The sequence below is a fragment of the Ochotona princeps genome, chromosome 13, assembly GCF_030435755.1.
Source record: "Ochotona princeps isolate mOchPri1 chromosome 13, mOchPri1.hap1, whole genome shotgun sequence".
Classification (NCBI taxonomy): domain Eukaryota; kingdom Metazoa; phylum Chordata; class Mammalia; order Lagomorpha; family Ochotonidae; genus Ochotona; species Ochotona princeps.
The window spans coordinates 41,839,861-41,863,733 of NC_080844.1; the positions used below are offsets into that span (position 1 = coordinate 41,839,861).

A 23,873-nucleotide genomic window follows, 5' to 3' on the forward strand; every position below is an offset into this window, starting at 1 on the left:
AGCTGCAGTGGTTGTGTCTGAAGGGTAACTATGGAATCTGGTCTCCCATAGTAATAAGACATCTTCTAGCCAGGTCCCACTCCACAGAGTAACATTGCTGCTGAACAATGTGAATGTCAGAACTGGACTCACACCAGAGCTGAGAAAAGAAGACCAAAGAAAGTTCTGAAAATCTACAGATTAGATGTGCTCTTCGGGAAGGAGTGTCGGCTAGAGCGCCCTGTCCACCTCTCTTACCGATCACTCAATCAGCCCCGTGGAACTGGGGCCTCCACTGTTGATGCAAACCACTCCACTGGGGATGACTCACCAGCAGAGTCTTTTGGGAACCTTAGCCAGGGCTCCCAGTCTCTTCTGGCATGAAAACACACTAGCTCTTTCCCAGCTAGGAAAGCATCAACCAGCCTGGGAAGGGACTCATGGCGGAATATTCTAAGACCATTTGGTAAAGTCTGACATTTACCATTTAGGAAGTATTTACTTCCTCTGGTGTAAACCCCAAGAAGAGTCAGATATAAGGAACACATGTCAGTTACACAGAGCTCAGTATCTTAACAACAGGGGAAGATAATCTGGAGCAAGGAGCAAGCTCCAAAGAGATACCCATGAAAGAACGTTCGGTGGCCAAAGGCTTGCACTCCTGGGCCAGCAGCAGATGCAAGACCAGAGGAGTGGCTCATCTGCCCTGAGGCAAGACACAAATGACAACCAATACATTCATTGAGTAAAAATGAAGTTTAATCAATATTAAATTCCATTTCATTCAAATGCAGCTGATGTCCTTTGGCAGCAGAGCAGAGAGGAGGTGAGGAAGAGACCCAGCAAGGCTGGCAAGGGGACCTGGAACAAGTAACATCCCGTTACTCAGAAAAGCAGTCATCATGTGGGCACCAGTGGGCACCAGCTGGAAGGACTCGACCTCCCACACGCACGGCCAAGGAGCAAGGTGAGCAGGGCAACTTCAGGAGGGACGAGAGGACAGGAGGAGGCTGGCTGGGGAAGCTGCTGCCTCACTTGGGGAAGACAGTGACCACATCGTAGCCCTCCGGGGGTGTGACCCGCTCCCGGGCGTGCTTTTCACAGTAGATCTGATCCTCCACAAAGAAGTGGCCCTTCTGCTTCAGGTTGGTGCCACAGTCGGAGCACACGTAGCACTCGGGGTGGCGGTGGCGGTCCCGCAGCTTCACAAACATGCCTCTGCAGGAGTGAGGGGGCAGAGAGGGCTCATCAGGGATGCTGTCAAGAGGCAGTGGTGGTCTCTCTCAAAAATACAGGCCCTCCAACATAAAGGAGCTTCTCTCTCCTGGGGCCAGGGCTCACACTCAGCAGGGCCTGCCCCTTGCCACAGGCTGCCCTGTTCACACTGCGTTTACACCTGCAGAACCTGAGGCTTCTGCGGCAAAGGGAAATCCTTGCCACCTGCTCCGGGACACACGACCTTCCTGGCCTCTGCTCCACCTGTCCAGGTAGGATTTGCATCTTGTACAACGCAACGTGCTGCAGTTTCCCCCCAGACTGGCTTTAGCCCCTCCTGCCAAGGCTGGGAAGCAGATACTCACACAATGCCAGCGCCACATTTGTCACACATGGGCAACTTCTGAGCAGCGTTTCCAATCGACGCGGCCACTTTGGTGACGGGAGCTTTAACACTTCTGAATCCCGAGGGCTTGTTGGGATCCCCTGCAATGCAGAAAACACTCGTGTTGACCAAGACAAACAGAACCAACCAAGTGTCACTGAGCTCTCTCAAAGCTACCACACAAATGTGAGGGGCAGTAGAGTTCAGCTGATGTGTGACTCTGCTGTGTGATCCTGAGCAAGCTACTTAGCGTCTCTGGTCCCTCGTTTCACTTTCTATAACACTGGGGAGCATTCGTCCCCTTTCCTAGTATACCTAAGTTGTAGGTCATCCACCCTATCCAGGGACACTGGTCAGTGGAGCGTGAGCAGAGGGCAGCTCTGCTCTGACAAAGGCACTCGGCACTCCTGTGTGGTTCGGGCCTGGTTTATGGAGCCTCTGCCCTCTTCCAGAAGAACAGTGAGCCCTAAAGTTCTGTGCTCGTGGCATGAGGCACAGCCCTGCCCAGCAGCCCTCTAGAGCCCCAGTTACCCACTGCTAACATAACAGCAGAGCCAATTTGGGGATCACTTGCAGGCTCATGAAGAACCACCAGAGGGCGCACTTGCAAGCAACATGACCGTTCCCTAGCCCCTTCCAGGGGATTCACAGCTGTTTGGCCGCTGCTGTCCTGGGGAGCTGGTGAATGCGGAAGTCCATCTGCCAATACCTGTGTTGGCAACAGCGATCAGGAAACTACCCTGAGACTCTGCAGCTGGGCTCGGGAAGGCTCTGTTCTGCCTGCCCACGGCTGCACCAGCAGCAATGACACTGGCACCCCTGCTAGCCCAGAGCCCAAACCTATTATTTCCTGATCTTTCCAATCCTTTCTCCCATTCTTGACCACAGAATCCATTTTGTTCACCATAGATTTTTTTTTCCTCCCCATTAATTTTTTAGGTAATACCATATCAGTTTTTAATTCTTGAGGTTTGTTGGTGTGCCCTTAAATTCTGTGCCCCGGGCTATGCCTCACTTACCTCACCCCAACCCTGGCCCTGCCTGAAGCGACTTCAGAGGGTCTGTGTGGGCGCACTGGGCCACCACAGCCTGCAGCAGCACCGTTCCCTTCCGCCGCGACCCTGACTCTGTCCCTGGCACATCACACACAGCTTCCCACCACCTTTTTAACAAACGGCCTCAGTGAATGCATGCCAATACCGGGGCTCAGCGAGGCAGATGGCCTAGCACTTCAGCCACGGGCGTTCCCAAGGACAGACACAGCCTCATGGGCCAGCCAGTTCCCTGAGCGCTCCAAGGAAAACAGGCACTAGGGTTTCCTGCCCGTGACGGCATCCGACGGGCGCCGATCCTGTCGCAGTCACCGAGAAGGTAATGCTGCAATCTAGGAAGAGATGAGGGGGACCATCGAGGCCTGCCAGCCCCCTCTTCCATTCTAGCCGACTCTGAATTCTCTTCGAAGACGACGTGGAATCTAAGTGACTCTGCGGCCATGTGACAAACCAAGGCAGTGGAGTGGGAATGTGGAAACCGCAGGAAGACAGCGGGCTCATCGCAGAGTGTCTCTATCTGCCTCCTTGCTTCCTTCTGCCTGCGAGCCAGCTGAAGGAACCTCAGCATGGGGACGCTCCGTGCCCAGGTAGGTCCTCCTCTGTGAGCTAGGTCTTACTGTGGGCAGTGAGCTTTACGGTGCAAAGTTTCACACCCACTTATGAAGTCACAGCTTCCCGCACACTGGACCAACCTATCAGCCTCCAGGGTCGGCCCCCAGGTCATCTGTCAAGCCTAATGCTGGGACTTAATGCAGAGTATGGGTCCTACAGTCCCAACTGAACAGGTGCTCCAAAGAGGGAAACGCCTGTTAGCCAAGGGTCTCATTTAGCACAAAGGAGGCACCTTTTCTCCTTGTTTCCTAGAGGTCTAAACGATAACTTTCTCTAAAGGACCCACACATGGGGGAGGAAGCAGGGGCGTGCAGTGGAATCTGCAGTTTCCCTTAAAAGCCGCATCTTCAGTGGGCAGTGAGGGAGGTCACCTACCCGGGGCACGCGGGGCCCTGACCCTGCCTTTGCAGCCTGCGGGGGCGGCTCGCTCTCCTCTTTCTCTGGGTCTGTCTCCTCTCTCGTTCTCTTTCAGTATCCTTTCCCTGCTTCTCCATGGGGCTTCCTCTTTGATCTCCCACCTCTCTTGTCTCTGTCTCCAGCTACATCTCTCTCTCCCCATTCTGTTCTCGCTCTTTTTCTAGCCCATCTTTTTCTGTCTCTCCCCCTCTCTCCCCTTTCAGTCTGTTTTTCCTCTCTTAGCTTCTGTGCCTCTCTGGCTGTCTCTTTCCTTTCTCTCTCTCTTTTTTTTTGAAAGGCAGGTCAGATTTACAGAGAAAGATCTTCCATCTGCTGACTCCTTCCTCAAATGGCCACAACCAACCAGTCAGGCTGCTCTGAAGCCAGGAGCTTCCTCCGGGTCTCCCACGCGGGTGCAGGGTCCCAAGGCTTTGGGCCGTCCTCCACTGCTTTCCCAGGCCACAAGCAGGGAGCTGGATGGGAAGCTGGGAAGTAGAGCAACTGGGACACAAACCAGCACTCCGAAGAGAGATGCTGGTGCTTGCAAGGTGAGGATTCAGCCACTGAGCCATCCCTCCTGGCCTGTTGCTTGCTTGCGTTCCGTTTCCTCTGTCCCTTCCTTCTTTCCCCTCTCTCTCATCTATTCTCTCCCCCGTCTCTCAGTCTCTGTCTCTGTGTGTGTCTCTGCTCTCTTCTCTCCCCTTCCCTCACTATTCTCTGCGCCCCCCTTGTGCGTCTCTTCCTGTCTTTCTGACACTCTTCTCTCTCCCCTTTGTATTTTCTTTCTTCTCTCTGTCCATGTTTGTCTTTCACGGACTTTTCTGCCTTGCTCCTCTCGCTGCTTACTGTCTTTCAGTCTGTTTCTCTCCTCTTCCTGCCTCTCACCATCACCTCTACCTCTGCTGTCTCTCCTGCTTCTCACTCCATGTCTGTTTCCCTTTAGTTTCTCCTCTGTCCCTATCTTCTTTCTCTATTGTTTCTTTTCTTCTGACTCCCCTCTCTCTACACTCTGCCTTCTCCCTTGTCTCCCTCCTATGACCTTCCGACTCTCTGCCCTTCGTGTCCTCCATCTTTCTCATCTCTTCCCCCTTCTCTCTCGTCTGATTCTCTCCTCAATGACTCTCTGCTCTCTTCTTCTGAGTCTCCTTTCTTATTGTCTGATTCCCTTCCCTGTCTCTGTCTCACTCCCCTCTCTGTCTCTCCTCCCTAACTTTCTCCTCTCTGACCTGCGTCTCTGAGATCCTGTCTGTCCCCTCTCCTGTCCCCCACCACTTCTCTTTGTCTCTGTCCCTCTCTCCGCACAAGGAGGAGAGAAAAAGAACAGTCCATGGCAAGACTCCAGTGAGAGACAGCAGCAAAGGGCTGGCCATCACAGGGACCAGGAAATGCAAACCCTCTCTCTCCAGAAAAGCAGCTCTTACACCCCCTGGAGACGACGATGAACAGCAAGTGGAATAAGGGGAACTGGGGCAGGGCTGCCACTACGCAGATCCCCTGCGGGAGGAGGAGGGAACATGCCCTGGATATCAACCTAACAAACGCAGGACGATGCAGGGTGTGTGACCTTGCACCTGTGAGCCATCAGGTTCATCCCCTGGACAAGCTAAGGCTGACCCGGGCACCCTTGCTGAGGTTTCAAACATCACACAAAAACTGTAGAACTCCTATGGTATGTCAGCCACAGTGATGGGTGTTTCTATGGATTAGGGACATGTGTGTCCCAGAGCTCGGTGCATCAGAAGGTCGGGGAGAGACCTGGTGGAAGGCAGGTGTCTGGGAGCGTTACCCTCACTGACAAGGGTTATTACCAAACAGCAAACCTGAACCCTGCTCCAGCTTCCTGTCTTAGGCCACCCTGAGATCTCTTCTGAAAACTCTCCTGCTACTGTGCCGCCCTTATCCCATGCTGACCCACCGGGGCCACCTGACCTTGGTCTGCCTGCCTCCAAAGCTGTGGCCTAAGGAGGCCTCTTTCCTTGAGAGTAATCATTTCAGGCATTTTGTCACATCAACAGAATGCATACCAATCCAGGGGTTCCGCACCATCGAGCCTCGAGGACAATCACAGAAAAAAAGATGGCCCCAGATGGACAGGGGAGAAAAGTAGTCTGGAGTGTGCAGAGTCGTGGCTACAGGGTGAGAGGCCATGGCCACCTATGGGCTCCCAGGGTCTAAAGAAGTCACCCACCCTAGAGCAAACACACAGGTAGGACTCAAAGGGAAAGTGGGCAGCCAGCTTGGTGGGCTGCTGCCCCATTTTCACTTAGCTTCTCATCAGCCCCATCTGGGCCCCCTGCATGAGTGTGCTGGGTGCACCCAGACCAAATCCCAGCTTCAAGCGCCCAGCTCACGTGTCAGGGGGGCGCGGTCAGGAGGGCAGCTGTCTGCCCCCTCTGTAGAAATTTCTGGCACTGGACCCAGAGCAATACTGTAGCAGCTAAAGTCCTCACCTTGAAGATGCAGGGATCACATATGGGCACTGGTTCTAATCCCGGTGACTCCGCTTCCCATCCAGCTCCCTGCTTGCAGCCTGGGAAAGCAGTCAAGGATGGCCTAAAGCATTGGGACCCAGCACCCGCATGGGAGACCTGGAGGAAGTTCCTGGCTTCAGATTGGCTCAGTTCCAGCCATTGCGGCCTCTTGGGGAGTTAACCATGGGATGGAAGATCTTCCTCTCTGTCTCTCCTCCTCTCTGTATATCTGCTTTTCCAATAAAAATGAATCTTTAAAAAAAATTTCTGGCACCTTCCTCCCAGCACATCCAGTGCTCTTTCCACCTTGGGCAGGGCTGCACCCCACTGTCAGCCTTGATGACCCTGACCCTGACCTCCAGTCGCATGGAAGGCCCCATTACCTTTTTCCTCAGACTCCAGGATTTCCTGCAGGACCAGGAATGACGTGGACTGCTTTGGGGGCTCATTCAACTCCTGCTTCTCCTGAAGCATCTTGTAAACTTCCGATTCTTTGTCGATGACGAGGCCGCCTGCAGGCTGCGGATGGTCTAAGCTGCAAAGAATGTTTGGTAACTCATTAGGCCCTGTGAAAAATCAGAGAAAACTTCACCACGCCCCTGCACCCAGCAAAGACCCGATCCTACGGACAGACTGAAAGGAGCCTGAAATTTCTGCCCATGCCTAAAGAGTCTGCCCCCCCGCTCTGAGGCTGTTTTTTCCAACGGTAATTCAGTGACTTGGTGACCTCATCCATGGGACGGCAAGGCGCTGCGTGTCGGTCAGTCACACAGACAACACCGTCAGGAGAAAATTAAGAGCAAGGTGACCACTTAGCCATCAACTGAGCGCCCTCGGTAGACCACATGCATTCTTAGCAGAAGTCGGGGGTCCCTCACTCCGGATCCCCTGCAGGGGCTTCCCTCACCCTGGAAGCTCCTCTGAGTCCTCAGGACAGTCTGCTCAGGCGATCTCCGCTGCCTCTCCCAGTTCCCAGGGCAGTGGCTAGGATGGAACCCACAAGTGCTCTGTACGTTGCCAAGCTGCGCCTTGACTCCCACAGCTGCCTCCTGTCACTCTAGGGGCCCCAGAACAGGAGGAGAGTCACTGCTGTGGGAATGGACTCCCCTGGGCTCCAGTGGCAGGTGTCCCTGGCTGCCTGCTCACAAGGAAAGATACAGTGTAGCCAGGAGAACAAGGCAGCCAGCCTGATGCGGGGGGCTTGACCTCTCGTTCTCCCTGCTACAGCCCTGGCCCAGCCCAGGATCAGAGCTCAGCAGGTACTACCAGGTGAGAATGGTCACCGCGCAGTGGCCACAGCTGCTTGCCTCCTGTTCCTGCAGACACACAGGGGGTCCCTAGCGTCACCTCTCAGGCTCTCATCACCTTCCGTTCACCTCAGCTGCTGCTTCACAAGCCACCACCTGGTAGGGAAAGCATGCCCAGTGAAATCACAAGCCAACATCAAGTGAGCTGTTGGCAGTGCCGAAACCTGGTATGGAAGGGTGGGCTTCTGTGAGTTACCATCCCTGCAGATGAGACTGTATGCTTTCCAGCCTACCTGGCCCCCACCCAGCTTGCAGGAAATGAGCAGGTGCAGAATGAATTAGATGCTCATTCACTTGCTTCCCACATTCCATTTCTGAAAGAAAACAGGTATATGTCTTCCCTGTGCAAGTTTTGCCAAGGTTCCCCTCCCTTTCTTTCCTGCTCCTCTTCCTTACTGGGCAGCCAGGATAGCCTCCTGGGACCTTCAAGGGTGCAGATCCCCAGAGAGAAGCAGTCACACAATGAAGGCTCAGGAGACTCCCTCCGATTCCAACCTTGCTCCCATGAGAAGAACATGCCTCCGACGAGTGGCAGGCTTTGCTGCTGCCACCCAAGAAGGTGGAAACTGAAGCAGAAAGACCCATATCCAACAACTTACCCATCCTGCCAGCTGCAGCTGGAGCACCCTTGCTCTGGGCGGGCTCCAGCTATCTTGGCCTCTGTTCTCCCTCCACCTGCACACTGAGCCCCACAGAGGCAGGTGCCAGAGCCACACACCGACTTGTTTTAACCACAGTCTTTCTCTGGCACACCACCTCAGGGTTACATGTCTGACTTGGAATCTTGAACTTGGAACTTGACCTACTGTAAATGTATTATACTATTTTTGACAAATCATTTTTTTCTTCCATTTCACTTAGAACTATTTTAAAGTCAGGAACAGACCATGGAATGTTCTCGGGAAGAATTTTTCTCCTTTGGGGCATGTTATGTCTGGAAGCTACCAAGGGAACACTAAAAATGACAAACCCAAACCACAGGATCATCACATAGTCTTCCAACAAACAGCCCTGGAATGAATTTGTTTAAGGGGGGGAAAAAGATAATATGCTGCTTACTCCCAGTGGCCTAGCATTACGGTATAACAGGTAAAATTGTCACCACCTGCAGCCCATGTGGCACAAGTTCAAGTCCCACTGCTGCTCTTCTGATCAATCTCCCTGCTAGTGTTCTGGGAAGATGGCCAAAGCTCCTGGGCCCCTGCAACAATGTGGAGAGACCTGAGTGAAACTCCTGGCTCCTGCCTTCAGCCTAAATGTTGCAGTCACTTAGTGCAGCAGATGATCAATCAATCAAAATCTGTCTCTCCCCCTTAACACTTTCAAATCAAATCTTTTTTAAAAAAATCAAAAAGGCAGAAAACAAACAGAAGATATCACAGCAAACCCTGCTAACACCAAATGGTTAAAAAAGGAGACACAGGGGTAGGAACTGGTCTTAACAGGAAGATAAAGCGTTCCTCATATCCGAGTGCATGGGTTCAAACACCAGCTCTGCCCAGACTCCACCTCCCTGCTGACGCAGACCCTGGAAGCCAGCCGTAATGGCTCAAGTGGTTAGGTCCCTGAGTTCAAATCTCCTGACGCTGGCTTGGCCCAGTCTTAGCAATTACGGGAATTTCCGATGAATTAGCAAATGGGACCATATGTGTTTATATCTCTACTATTTTTTTTAAAAGCATAATAATTTAGATGAAATAGGCCAATTTCTTGGAAGCCATATCACTACAACTCATCCAAAATAAAATGATCACTTGAATAATCCTGAGCACATTATTGAAACAATTTTTAAATTCCTCAAAAAGATGTCCAGTCTCTGATGGCTTCACTAAAGAGTTTTACCAAACATTTTAAAGAACACAAAGCCTACACAAATTCTTGCAATAAAACAATATTTCCCAAATTCTTTATACAATTCATCTTAGCCAAAGGGACAAAAAACGATGCCAAGTTGTTTTATAAAACTAGTACCACCCTGACACCAAAACTATTCAATTACAGTACCAAAAAAAAGGAAACCACAGGCTATTACTCATTAATATAGAAGGAAAACTCCTGAGAAAATTATAAATAGAATTGAACAATATATAAAAAGAATGAAAGCCTAGGACAAAGTACTTTATTTTATGAAAACAAAGCTGGTCTGATATTAATTAATCCATCAACATAGTCACATCAGACTAAAAATACTAAATGTAATCCCCCTAAATACGAAGAACAAAGTTCACTCTATCTGCATGTAACAATTTTCTACATTAAAAAAGTGCAAGTTACCAAAACATAGAATTAGCAAGTGGATTTGATACATCAAAATAACCAAGTATATCAAAATAACCAAGTATATTCAGAATAACCAGAAATAACCAAAATGACCAAACAACCAAAATACATAATCAAAACACACACCAGAGTTACTCGCAAGATGGCCGACATAGGAAGATGGATGTGAGGGAGCTCACAGACAGAGAGGGATAGAACGCGACAAAAGCGTAAGTGGAGCAGCATAGACCTGCAGGGAGAGGAGCGTGAAGTTACCAGGACAGTGTAGAGCCAAAAAAAATCCACAAAATTCGGAAGAGCAACCAGGAAAACAAACGAGACAAGGCAGGGAAGACGGTGTTCCGCTCCAGACCTGCTGAGTCACAGCTGCTGGGAGCCGCGCCGGGAGCCGCGCCGGGAGCCGCCTCTGCAGCCGCCGGAGACACAGCAGCCACAGAAACCTCCGGCAGCCGCCATACCCGCCACAGACCCTGACCCGCCACAGCCGCCAGGAGCAGCACCCACGGCGAAAGTCCTCACCAGAGGCAGAGGCAGACTGCAAGAACTTGAGGTTTGAGGGAGCTGGGTAGGGGCAGCAGTGGGTCGGAGGCTCCGGGAGTTAACTCTCCAGCGGCAGACACAGACCCTGAACATCCTTGGTACTCATCTCCCCACCCCTCGACCCCCCCCCCCCCCGGGCGACTCCAGCCTCTGGGGACACAAGGCAAGGGCCTTAAAACTGCCAAAACTGTCTTGGAGTTGACGCACAGCAGTCCTGTGCACTGAGGAGAAAGGCAGAAGGCACACTGAATACTCCCCCGTGCCTTGCAGACTGGCACACAGCTAGGCGGTACTGACCCACAGGAACCCACACCTCTGGACTGTGCGGACCCGGGTGTGCCTCTGGACTGGGCGGTCCTGTGCAAGCGCTGGGGCGGGCGGTCCCCTGCACTCGGGAGGGCGGTCCCGTGCTGCTGGGGTGGGCGGACCTGGGCAGGAGGCGCGTCTAGAGAGCACCTGGAACAACCCACGCCCTACAGTCCTGTGCTTGGAAAACACACCAGGAGGGCACTGCGGACCCGCGTGCAGGAGGCGTTCCCAGAGAGTGCCTGGAACCTCCACGTCCTGCAGTCCCTGACACTGGGGACACACTGAGAAAGCACCTAGAATCCTCTGTGCCCTGTGTTCCTGCGCACAGGGGGCGCACACAGAGTGCCTTCATTCCCCCACGTCCTGTGGTCGCATACGTGTAGGGGACGAGCTGAGAGTGCGCTTTGAATCTGCTGGGCCTTGGAAGTGGCGCCCTGTGGTCCAGTGTACTGGAGACGCACCAAAATTCCCGCACCCTGCTACTCCACGCCTGCAAGCTCGGATCTCTACAGGATAGCGCTTGGAGACCCCTCAGCAAGCTGGTGCCTGGGTCTCTCAAAAACAAACACTAGACTAGGGTGAGAATCCAGCAACACCTTGGGCCACAAATATGGGAAGAAATAAGAGAGTTAGTGACGTAGACACAGCTTGCTCCGCCCCAAAAAGCCACCATAAAGCCTAGTCAATCGCAGAGATTACAGATGAAGAAATTGAAGACGTCTCTGATAAGGAGTTCAGAAAAATAATTATAAAACTCTTCAGAGACAATGAAAAGCGATGGGACGAGCTCAAAGATTTCAAAAACCACATAATCACAGAAACAAAATCGCTCAAAAACGAGATCCTAGACTTGAAGAACAAAGTTGAGAGCTTAGCCAACAGAATTACAGCAGCAGAAGACAGGATATCCGACTTGGAAGATTCCCAGAATGAAAACAGGCAGATTATTAACCAACTAGAGTCACAACTACACAAGGCAACCAAGACGATCCAAGAGATGAACAACAACATCAAGAAGTCAAATATCAGAATAATGGGGCTCCCAGAAGGAGTGGAAAGAGAGACAGGCATACAACCAGTACTTGAGGAAATTATGCAGGAGAACTTCCAAAATACCTGGAACATGAACCCAATCCAAATTCAGGAAGGCCAGAGGACTCCCCACAGGGTGGACCCAAAACGATCCTCCCCAAGACACGTGGTAATCAAGCTACCCTCCAATGAATACAAAGAAAGAATCCCAAGGTTAGCACGAACCAAAGAGAAGCTTACATTTAGGGGCAGGACCATCAGAATCACTGCTGACTTCTCAGAACAGACGCTCCAGGCAAGAAGAGAGTGGAACAAAATCTTTCAAGTACTGAAAGAGAACAACTGTCAACCAAGAATACTCTACCCAGCAAAGATTTCATTTGTATACGAGAACGAAACTAGATACTTCCACAGCAAAGAGAAATTAGAAGAATATGCCAACACAAAACCAACTCTACAAAATCTCCTTAGAAATGCGCTACTCCCAGAGAAAAAGGAAGCAAGCCATAAGCAAGGATGGCAATCAGGGAGATCTCAATAAAGTTCATCCACAGAAACGACAATCAATTACCAACAACCTCAAAAACACAGGTATATGTCACGGCAAAATTATAATTTCTCAATATTAACCCTCAACACAAATGGCTTAAATTCATCACTCAAAAGACACCGATTAGCAGACTGGGTTAAAAATCAGGACCCAACTATATGCTGCTTGCAAGAAACACATCTAACCAGAAGGAACTTCAGGAAACTTAAAGTGAAAGGGTGGAAACAAATATTCCATGCCAATGGACGAGAAAAAAAGGCTGGTGTGGCAGTCCTATTCTCAGATGATACGGACTTCAAAGTAACAAATGTCAAAAAGGATAGGGAAGGGCGCTACATCTTCTTGAAAGGGAGGATCCAACAAGAACCAATCACCATTCTTAACATTTATGCTCCTAGCCCGGATGCACCCAGCTATGTGAAACAACTACTTTTGGACTTAAAGGGAGACATAGATGAACATACGATAATTCTGGGAGACCTGAACACCCCACTAACACCAATAGATAGATCAACGCAGCAAAAGCTCAACAGAGAAGCCACAGATCTCACACACACAATAGAACAACTGGACCTAGTAGACGTCTATAGAACATTTCATCCTAAGGCCACAGACTACACCTTCTTCTCAGCAGTGCATGGCACCTTCTCCAGGATAGACCACATAATAGGACACAAAGCAAGTTTAACTAATTACAAAAATATCAGAATCATACCATGTACCTTCTCAGACCATCACGGAGTGAAATTGGAAATCAACAACTCAAAATGTCCCAGGAAACATGTAAACTCCTGGAGGCTGAACAATATGCTATTAAACGAACAATGGGTTAGAGAAGCAATTAAAGACGAGATCAAAAAATTTATGGAAATCAACGAAAACCCAGATACAAAAGTCCAAAACTTATGGGACACCGCCAAAGCAGTGTTGCGTGGTAAGTTTATTGCAATAAGCGCGCACGTCAAAGCCCAAGAAAGGCAACAAATGCAAGAATTAAGGACACACCTCCAGGAACTGGAAAAGCAACAGCAGAAAGACCCCACAAACAAGAGGAAACAAGAAATTATCAAAACAAGACAAGAACTAAATCAGAAAGAAATTAAAAAAACCATTCAGAAAATAAATGAATCAAAAAGCTGGTTCTTTGAGAGGATAAACAAAATAGATACCCCATTGGCCCGATTGACAAAGAAAAAACAAGACAAAGCAAGAATTAGCAGTATCAAAGATGAAAAAGGCAACATAACAACAGACGCTACTACCATTAAGGAAATAATTAGAAATTATTACAAAGAACTATATGCCAACAAATTCGATAACCACTTGGAAATGGAAAGATTCCTAGACTCCCACCACTTACCAAAACTCACCCCAGAAGCAACAGAAGACCTGAATAAACCCATTACTGAATCAGAGATAGAATCAGTGATTAAAGAGCTCCCAACAAAGAAAAGCCCAGGCCCAGATGGTTTTACCACAGAATTCTACAAAACATTCCAACCAGAGCTAACCCCAATCCTTTACAAGCTCTTCAAAACAATAGAAAAGGAAGCAACTCTTCCAAACTCATTCTATGAAGCCAATATCACCTTAATCCCCAAACCGAATAGAGAATTAACAGAGAAGGAAAACTACAGACCGATCTCCCTGATGAACGTTGACGCTAAGATTCTCAACAAAATCCTAGCCAATAGAATACAAAAAAACATCAGACAGATCATCCATCCAGACCAAGTAGGTTTCATCCAGGGAATGCAGGGATGGTTCAACATAAGAAAATCCATAAATGTGATACATCACATCCAAAAACTGAAAAACAAAAACCATATAATAGTATCAATAGATGCAGAAAAAGCCTTCGACAAAATTCAACACCCCTTCATGTTAAAAACCCTAACCAGGGTGGGGATAGAAGGAACAATCCACAACATAATCAAAGCAATATATGAAAAACCCAATGCCAGCATCATACTAAATGGAGAAAAACTGGATCCCTTCCCACTGAGATCTGGAACAAGACAAGGCTGCCCACTATCACCACTGCTATTCAATATAGTCCTAGAGGTACTTGCAGAAGCCATAAGACAAGACAAAGAAATCAAAGGAATCCAAATTGGAAATGAAGTCAAGCTTTCACTATTCGCAGACGACATGATTCTCTACATAGAAGAACCAAAAAACTCAATACAAAGACTCCTAGAACTCATACGAGAATTTGGCAGAGTGGCAGGATACAAGATAAATGAACAAAAATCAATAGCCATGGTGTATGCAAATGGCCGCAAGATGGAAGAAGATCTAACCAACAAGCTACCATTCAAAATAACAGAGAAAAGCATGAAATATCTGGGAATAAATTTAACCAAAAGCGTAGATGACCTTTATGAAGAAAATTACAAAACACTCAAAAAACAAATAGAACAAGACCTCGAAAGATGGAACAACATCCCATGCTCCTGGATAGGCAAAATTAATATCATCAAAATGTCTATACTACCAAAAGCAATATATACATTCAATGCAATCCCAATCAAATTACCCACAGCATTCTTCATCGAACTGGAAAAAATGATACACAGATTCATCTGGAAACACAAAAAACCACGAATAGCCAGAACCACTCTGAAGAACAGGCACTTAACAGGGGGAATCACAGTACCGGATCTATGGACATACTATAGGGCAGTGGTCATCAAAACAGCCTGGTACTGGCACAAAGATAGAGAGGAAGATCAGTGGAGCAGAATAGAAACAACAGATGGAAACCCACCCAGATACAGTCAATTAATCTTCGACAAAAAGACAGACAACAACCCAAGCAAATGGAAAGGTCTGTTCAATAAATGCTGTTGGGACAACTGGTTAATAGCCTGCAGAAACAAAAAGATAGATCCACATCTCTCACCATACACCAAGATCAGATCTAAATGGATAAAAGACCTAAACCTACATCCAGAAACCTTCAAACTTTTGGAAGAAAATGTTGGAAACACACTGCAACACTTAGGGGTAGGCCCTCACTTCCTAAAAAAGACTCCAAATGCAGTAGAAATCGAGACCAAAATAAACAATTGGGACCTCATCAAACTAAAAAGCTTCTGTACAGCTAGAGAAACAATCAATAAAGTAAAAAGGCAACCCACAGAATGGGAGAAGATCTTCGCACACGACATAGGTGATAGAGGGCTAATCTCCAGAATATACAAAGATCTCCAGAGAAACCAAAACACCAGAACAAACAAACTGCTCAAGAAATGGGCACGGGAAATGGGCAAACACTTCACAAAAGAACAAACCCAAATGGCAAACAAGCATATGAAAAAATGCTCAAGTTCCCTGGCAATAAGGGAAATCCAAATGAAGACAACTATGAGGTACCACCTAACTCCAGTAAGGATGGCACACATACATAATACCACCAACACTTGCTGGCGAGGATGTGGGGAAAAGGGAACCCTTCTCCACTGCTGGTGGGAGTGCAGACTTGTACAGCCTCGATGGGAATCAGTTTGGCGAATACTCAAACAACTGAAAATCAACATACCATATGATCCAGCAATAGCACTCCTTGGGATATATCCAAAACATCTTCTACTCAAGAAACCAACATGCACGCCTATGTTCATAGCAGCACAATCTACGATCGCAAAAACCTGGAAGCAGCCAAAATGCCCATCAGCGGAAGACTGGCTAAGAAAGCTATGGTTCATCTACTCCATTGAATACTACTCAGCTATTAAAAAAAACGAAATGCAGTTCTTTGTGGACAAATGGGCCCGACTGGAATCCATCATGCTAAGAGAAATGAACCAATCCCAAAAGGTTAAATACCACATGTTTGCCTTAATCTGAGATGAAAAGAGAACAACTTGGAAAATAGTACCTGTATATTGTAATATTAGTGCAATCTCTTATAACCTGTATCCAATGCAATAAGATAACGCGATATAATCTATAAACCAACAATTAATGTCAGAATACTTAAGATCTACATCGAAAAACTGTAAAACCTACTATGCCCTCAATACGCTATGTTAACCTGTAATGGGGGGGAGTGCAGGGAAATCTTTCAGGACCATAAAAAGAGTGAGAAAAAAGTACAATATAGCCTATCAAGATCAAATCTGGTAATTCATAGATAACAGACTCAAAGCGGCACTAAACAACAATAAAACTACTATACCAATGCATGAGGGGGGAATCGGGTGCGATCCTGACAACCTCTTAACAGGAGGTCATGTGCGTGGAGCAGGGGAGCACTCCAGAGTGGAGCAGGTGATAAGGAGGAAGCTTGGATCCCAACCATGAAGACTCCCAGACCTTCACCACAAACTATTAATACGAGCAACAAGGACTATATCCCAACTGCCAAGGAGGCCACAGGGAATTGGATGCCCTCGGAGGCCGAGTACTCTGAGGTCACCCACCCCCAAGCGGAGCTTCCACAGGGGATGGAAGAAGTCCAAACACTACCGTGCAGAAACCAACGTCATCGGAAAGACAACCAGAAGCCCTGAGTGGTCCGCAGAAACAGAAGAACAATAAACGTCCTTCGGGACCAGGGAGGAGAGCTTTCTCTGGTCCGAGCCTGGCTCCACCTCTGGCCCCCCCCCTCCTCGCAATGACCATCGGGATCGCTTCGAAAACCCCTCACAGCAAACAAACAATCATACAAACTAAAAAACAAACCAAAAAAAAAAAAAAAAAAACCAAACCTAAAATAAATAAACATAAGAAAGTAGAACTTGAAATCTGACAGGAAAGAGCTGGCATGGATTGGCTCATGCCTCGCTGGGTGGGTCACAAAGATTAGTTACTCCTCACCATGGTGTTGAGGATTTTCCTGCACACCCCCCCCAAAAAAAAAAAAATGTTCTGCACCTAAAATGTTGACATATATCTTGTTAGCGTTACAAGCCAGTCTGGATTATCCTAAAATCTGCCAAGATCAGCAAAATTTTACTTCAACACAACAACTGGCTAAATACTAAGATGAAATGGACACGAAACAGCTGAATGGTGCCTTATGGCCATTTTAAGGTATAGAGCAGCCGGTCCTGTATATGAACTAAAATTGAAATGTCAATGAGCTAATCATAGGTGGTGGCTAGGACTTGTTTTCCTTTTTTTTTTTTTTTTTTTCTTTTTAATACACTGGTTACTCAAAACCATGTCAAAAAAAAAAAAAAAAAAAAAAAAAACACACACCAAAAAAACCCCTGATATTATTTATGTTGCAATGAACACATGGATAACAAAATTTAAAAAATATTATTTACAGCTGCTCAAAAAGATGTACCCTCCTACTTTGGTGTAAAGTTAACACTCATTTATGGGACTCACATGCTGGAAAGAAAAAAATGCTGAGAAAAGTTATAAGCCTCAAGTATAATATCAAGATGAGGAATTGAAAAACAGAAGTGTTCATTCTCTCCAAACTAATATGCACGTTCACCACAATTTGTATTAAAATTTCAGCAATATTAACATATACATACAATATTCTAAAAGTTATATCAAAAACAAAAACTAGAATGGTTCACTTTTTAAATACAAGAAAATGGTAAAAAAAAAATTAAGATTTGTTATCCTTTCTTTAAAAGATGTATTTTATTCATTTGAAAGGCAGAGAGCTCTTCCATCTGCTGGTTCATTTCCCAAATGGTCGAAATAGCCAGGGCTGGACCAGACCACAGCCAGGAGCGTCATGTGGCTCTCCCACATGGCTGCAGAGGCCCAAGTACTTGGGCCGTCTTCCAATGCTTTCACAGGCTCGTTAGCTTGGAGCTGGATCAGAAATAGAGCAGGTGGGACTCGAACTGGTGCTCATATAGGATGCCAATGTTACAGGCTGAGGCTTAACCCATTATACCACAACACCAGCCACAAGATCTTATATAACTACAGCAATTAATGGAAAGATAAATACATCAAATGAACAGGACAGAGAACACAGAAATAGACCTCATAAACATGTACAACTGTTATTTTACTAAAGGTGGAAGAAAAGCAGTTTAATAGATGAAAGATGGTCTTTTGGGCAAATGGCACAGTGATGATCATGTTACATCTCACATCTTACCTCATTTACAAATTAATTTTAAATGAATCAAAAACCTGAATGTAAAAAGTTAAACTAGGTGGGGCTGCTACCCACAATGCTAGCATCCCAGGTGGGCATGCAGGTTCTAGTCCTGGGTGCTCCACTTGCAATACAGCTCCTTGCTTAATGGCCTGGGGAAGGCAGCAAAAGATGGCCCAAGGGGCCAGCACCATAGCACAGCAAGCTAATCCTCTAAGCTGCAGCGCCGGCATACCCTATGGTTCTGTGTTCATGTCCCACCTGCTCCACTTCCAATCCACCTTCCTGCTTGTGGCCTGGGAAAGCAGTTGAGGATGGCCCAAGTCCTTGGGCCCCTGCATGCATGCTGGAAATCTGGAAGAAGCTCCTGGCTCCTGGCTTTGGAATGGCTCAGCTCCAGCCATTAGGGCTATTTGGGGAGTGAGCCAGTGGTTCTCTCTGTATAATCTGCCTTTTTAAATAAAAAATAAAGTAAACCTTAAAAAAAGAGAGAGAGAGAGAAAAGATCAACAGATTGAAAAGGTAAGTAATAAAATGGGAGAACATGCCTGAAAATCATGTATCTAACAGTGGTCTAATCTCCAGAACATAAAAACTCCTACGCTACGGCCTAGTGGGTTAAGCCAGCACCTGCATGGCCAGTAGCCCATGCAAGAGTCGGTTTCAGTCCCAGCTGTTCCACTTAATGAAACATGGCCCAAGTCCTTGGGCCCCTGCCACCCACATAGGAGACCCAGATGAAGTTCCTGGCTTCAGCCAGGCCCAGCCCCTGTAGGGACAGCCATTTGGAAAGTGAACAAGGCCGATGAGAGATAGCTCACGCTAACTCTCTGCCTTTCAAATAAATAAACCATAAAAAAGTTATCTTCTACAACAAGAAAAAACTCAATGTAAACATGCACAAAGCACTTGAACAGACATTTCTCCAAAAACGATAAACAAATGTCCAATAAGCATAAGATATTCATTATTAAACATCTGAGATATGTTAATAAAAAACAAACTGAAATATCCCCTTACACCCACTGGTACCATCAATATAAAAAAATGTTAAAGATGTAGAAAAATTGAACCCCTGTGCATCACTGTCAGGAATATAAAATGTTGAAGCTGTTACAAGAAATGATACAAAGTCCTTCAAAAACTCAAGAGAGAACTTTTAAAAACCATTTGTTTATTAGAAAGACAGAATTAGGTAGAGAAAGAGGCAAAGAAAAAGATGTATTCTGTGTACCCCATGGATATTGGGGCACAAGTATTTGGGCCACCGTCCACTTTCCTGGGTGCATTAGCAGGGGGTTGGAAGAGAAGTGACGCACCCAGGACTCAAACTGACACCTGTTTGGTGTGCTGGCATCATAGGTGGTAGATGAAGCCATAATGCCACAGCATCAGCTCCCCTCTAACTGAACATCTGAAACAGGGTGGGGAACCAGGGGCTTGGGAGAGGGGGGCTGTTATAGTTTCAGTTTTACAAGATTTGGCGGTTGTAGACATGTGTTGCCCACCCGTGTATACACAGTTAACACTACTGTGCAATACAATCAAAACCAGTCAAGATGGTGAATTTTAGATTACATTTTTTAGCCACAATTTCTAAACACACACACACACACACACACACAACCTGGCCCAGCATTGTGGTATAGTGGGTATAGTCGCCTCCAGCAATGCTGGCATCCCATATGGACAATTGGTTCAAGTCCCAGCTACTCCACTTCCAATTTGGCTTCTTGCTAATGGCCTGGGAAAAGAACAGAAGATAGTCCAAGCGCTTGTGACCCTGAAACCTGTGTGGGAGACAGAGAAGAGGTTCGTGGCTTCAGCCTGGCTCAGCGCTGGCCCCTGCAGCCAGCTGGGAGTAAATCAGCAGATGGAGGTTTGCTCTCAGCGTGACTTTGCTTCTCCATAACACGTTCAAATAAGCTAACCTTAAGGACAAGAGAAAAAAGAAAATGAACGAAAATAGGAAAAACAAACCCTTGGAACAAGGCAGGAGGGAGGACAGACTCTTGATTTAAAAAACCCAAACAATAAATCTCCAGTGAATTATGCTGAGTTTAAAAACTAAAAAGCCAATTCCAGAAAGCCACATACTCTATGATTCCACTAATAAAGCATTTCTGAAATAACAAAACTGCAGAAATGGAGCACAGACTGGTGGGCTGCCAGGGGTTCAGGAGGCCATGGGACGGAGAGGAGAGAGTGTGGCTCTACAAGGGAACACAGAGATCTCAGGCTGGAAGTGGACTAGGTCCTGACTGTGCTGATGCCAACACCCTGGTTGAAACAATGGTTTTCACAATGTCACCTCTGAGGGAGACAGAGAACAGGGTGTAAGAGATCTCCATCTTGTACAACTGTATCTGAACTGTAATTATCTGAAGGTTAAAAAAAAAAAAACAGTTCAACTTAAGAAACCTTTTCCTCAAATGGTAGAAGCTGGGAGAGGTATCTGTGGTTAAGACACTACACAAAAATATCTGGGTTCAGGTTGTACCTCCGCTCCCAATTCCAGCTTCCTGCTAACGCTCACCCCAGGAGGCAGCAGGTGGCGGCTGATGCAGCTGGATCTGTTTCACCCACATGGGATACTCAGGTTGAATTCTCCAGGCTCTGGCTTCACCCTGGCATAGCCCTGCCCACTGCAGACATCTGAGGAATAAACCAGTAACTGAAGATGTCTTTCTCTGCCCCCCACCTCATTAATTGAAAAAAAAAAAAAAAACAATGGTGGAAGTGCTAACTGAAAATGACAGATTTTTGTTTTTGTTTTATGTGGAAGTGGGGACAAGGGAAGTAGATGACTCAGAAAAATCTCCTTCACGCCTCACATCCCAAGACTGACAGTCTGGGTTTGAGATGCCCCAGCACACAAGACGAAGTATCCCGGATCACCCGATGTGATCAACATTGGAAGGGGAGCCAGCCTGGACCCTCCCTAAGTTTCATTTCTCAGCAGTCTACATGTTGGTCCTGTAAGAAGAAACCCGTAGAGTAATTACAGGCCCCCAGAGAAAAAGAATAAATCGCCTGATCCCAGGCCATCTGACTGTGGACTGTGGGCTGTGGGCAAGGCTGGCTGCAGGGACAGGCGGCCACTTGACAGAAGAGGTCTTTCGACTAGCTCCAAGTGATTCAGGGCTAACGTCATCCCTCTGACATCATCTCAACCAAGGACAACGCATGCCTTTCTTTGTACCAGACCAGCTCAGCAGCCGGCCTCATGAGTGGGAGAGTGTCTGAGGCCACAATGTGGAAGAGCTGCTACCTCGGGACGAAGGTGGAACTACAGTGTCAGGAGAGCACCACAGGTACTCCATCAGGAAGCTGATGTACTGTACCGGCTGGCTAGGACCCCAAATCCTCACAAGATCTTCTCTGTAATATCTACTTATCTCAGAAGCCCCAGGACCCGGAAGTGTAACAGCCCCTAGGGGACAGTGGACTCTGTCATACCTGGCACTCACTGGGCCCCAAGCTGGGGCAGGGCACCACGCTGAGTGCGCTGCATACAACTCACCACGTGCCCTCCACAACCAGGGACGCAGTGAGTGGGTACACCACCTCGGAGAGCAGGAGACAGTTTCGGAGAAGTTCAGCTTGCCCACAGACATACCGCTGCTAAAAGGCCACGCTCAGGCCCCTCTGTCTACACAGCCGTGAGCAGCACCAGAGCTGGGCCTATGAGCAATGGCGTCCAGCTGTGCGTTACCACACTCTGAGCACAGTGCTAACCCCAGTGGCAAGGCGTCCAAGAGAAGCTGTGAGCTTCCTGTGCACTGAGCCGCTTTTCCTTCACACACCCATCAGACACTCACAAAAGGGGCAAGCTGAGGCTCTCCCCTAGCTCCATGTCCCGGCTGGAGGGGCATAGGGGGAGCGCCCTTGTTTGCCCTCCCGTTGGCAGTGCTGTCTCTGCTCTGGAATGACTGGGGACAGGGATGTAGCTCGCTGAAAACCTCCGAGACGCAGGCCCACACACAGGATGGCACAAAGCAGCCCAGGCAAAGCCCAGGGGAACAAATGATGACCTCAGATGCAAAGTATGCAGTGAGCCAATTCTGGAAGCTCAGCGACTTTCAGACTAAACAGTGGGGGCGAGCAAGTTCTCAGCTTCATGCTGACTGTGTCAGCAAGGTATACCCAGTGGCTGCTGGGTTCGCAGGGGAATCATTCATCGCTAAGAATGTTCTAGGAACAGATCAGCAAACAGAGACCATCCCCACCCCCCCCACACACACACACACACACGCACACACGCACACAGGCAGCACGGCTTGTTGGGGCAGCTCCTTTTGGCTTCTGCTGCAGGTGTTCACATTGCCCCTGAATTCACCTCCAGAGAGTCAGGAGAGAGCAGAGGCTGGGTCCCCTCTGTTGAGACAATCTTGACCAAGACACAGAGGCTGACAGAGCCTGGAACAGAAGCCTCCAAATCCCTAGACATGATCATTCCAGCAGCGGGGAGGGGAGCGGGCAGGGAGCATGAGAGAAGAAAGAAGACATTAAGGAAGGAAAAATAGCCAAGGCCACACTAAAAATACATCCCAGGCACATATTTCTCCCAATGCATAGCAACTCTTTCAATTAAGGATGTGTCATTTCCTGGGTTATTAAATCCAGATCATGGAACATTCCACTCTGGGACCGTCACAGGGGGTCACGTTCTCAGCCTCCCCCACCACACACAAAGCAGGGAGAAAAGAGGCCCACGGCTTTTCACTAAGCTGTCTGCAAGCTTCCCTTCAAGGTGTCTGTGGAAGAAAGCATGGGGACCCAGTATGGGGCACTTCCTCAAACACCCCAAATGTCCATGTGGTCACCCACAAGGGCACCATCATTTTGAGCTTGGGTCTTGCAGGAAGCAGAATTCTGAGGGGAAAGTAGCATTAGCAATCACTTTGCTTTGGTTGCTATGCCAAACGTCAGCGACCTTCAAGGTCTTCTATAGCCCAAGTCATACAGTTCAAAGCCCAGTGTCCTCCTGGGGTCAGGGCACAGAGACCCACACACAGCCAGCGCCCAGGAACGTGTCTGTCTCCCACAGGGAAAATGAGACAGACCCTACACACACAGCCTGTGCTCCTGGACAACCACAAACAGCGCAGGAGTAGCTTGGAACCTCAGCCTCCCTCATTTGCATTTGAAGCAGTTTGCTTTGCAGCTTCAATGTGCCAGGAATCAACAGCAAACTGAGGACGCCAAGAGCAGTACGCAAACACAGTTTCCCAACATGATTTCAATGTCCCCAACATTTACACGCCAGGAAATTACAGGAAATAAAAAGACTTCCTAACTTGTGTTTCAGAAACAGGAATCCCAGGCCCACGTACAGCATCCAGCTACAGTCCAGGAGCAGAACTCACTGAGGTCGAGGCATGTACCCTTGCCTGCCCTGGCCTCGGCCGGCAGCCTCCTATCTCTCAACTCTCCATCCTGTGACCTTGGCTGTAGGCTGCTGTTCTCCCAGTGTGTCTAGATGCATGTTCAAAGATGAGCAGCGAACAGTGGGTCTCCTCTGCTGAGAAGATCCACGAGGAAGGCAGCTGTAAGCAAATGGTCAGCGACAGATGGGTGACACCTGCCCACCTGCCGCCCCACTCCCTCCTCCACCTCTTCCCTGGATAAATCCACTACAGCCCTCCACCCAGAATCTATTC

General features: G+C 48.0%; 1 protein-coding gene across 1 annotated transcript in view; it reads right to left on the minus strand.

Annotated features, from left to right (window-relative positions):
• Positions 1-720: 720 nt before the first annotated feature.
• PDLIM1 (PDZ and LIM domain 1) overlaps positions 721-23,873 on the minus strand; it is a 47,527-nt gene continuing 24,374 nt past the window's right edge. The window contains exons 5-7 of the mRNA XM_058671041.1: positions 6,494-6,645; positions 1,560-1,680; positions 721-1,197 (exon numbers count right to left, since the gene is read on the minus strand). Of these exons, the coding sequence (XP_058527024.1) occupies positions 1,011-1,197; positions 1,560-1,680; positions 6,494-6,645 (460 nt within the window). The 3' untranslated portion in view covers positions 721-1,010. The remainder of the gene's footprint in view (positions 1,198-1,559; positions 1,681-6,493; positions 6,646-23,873) is intronic.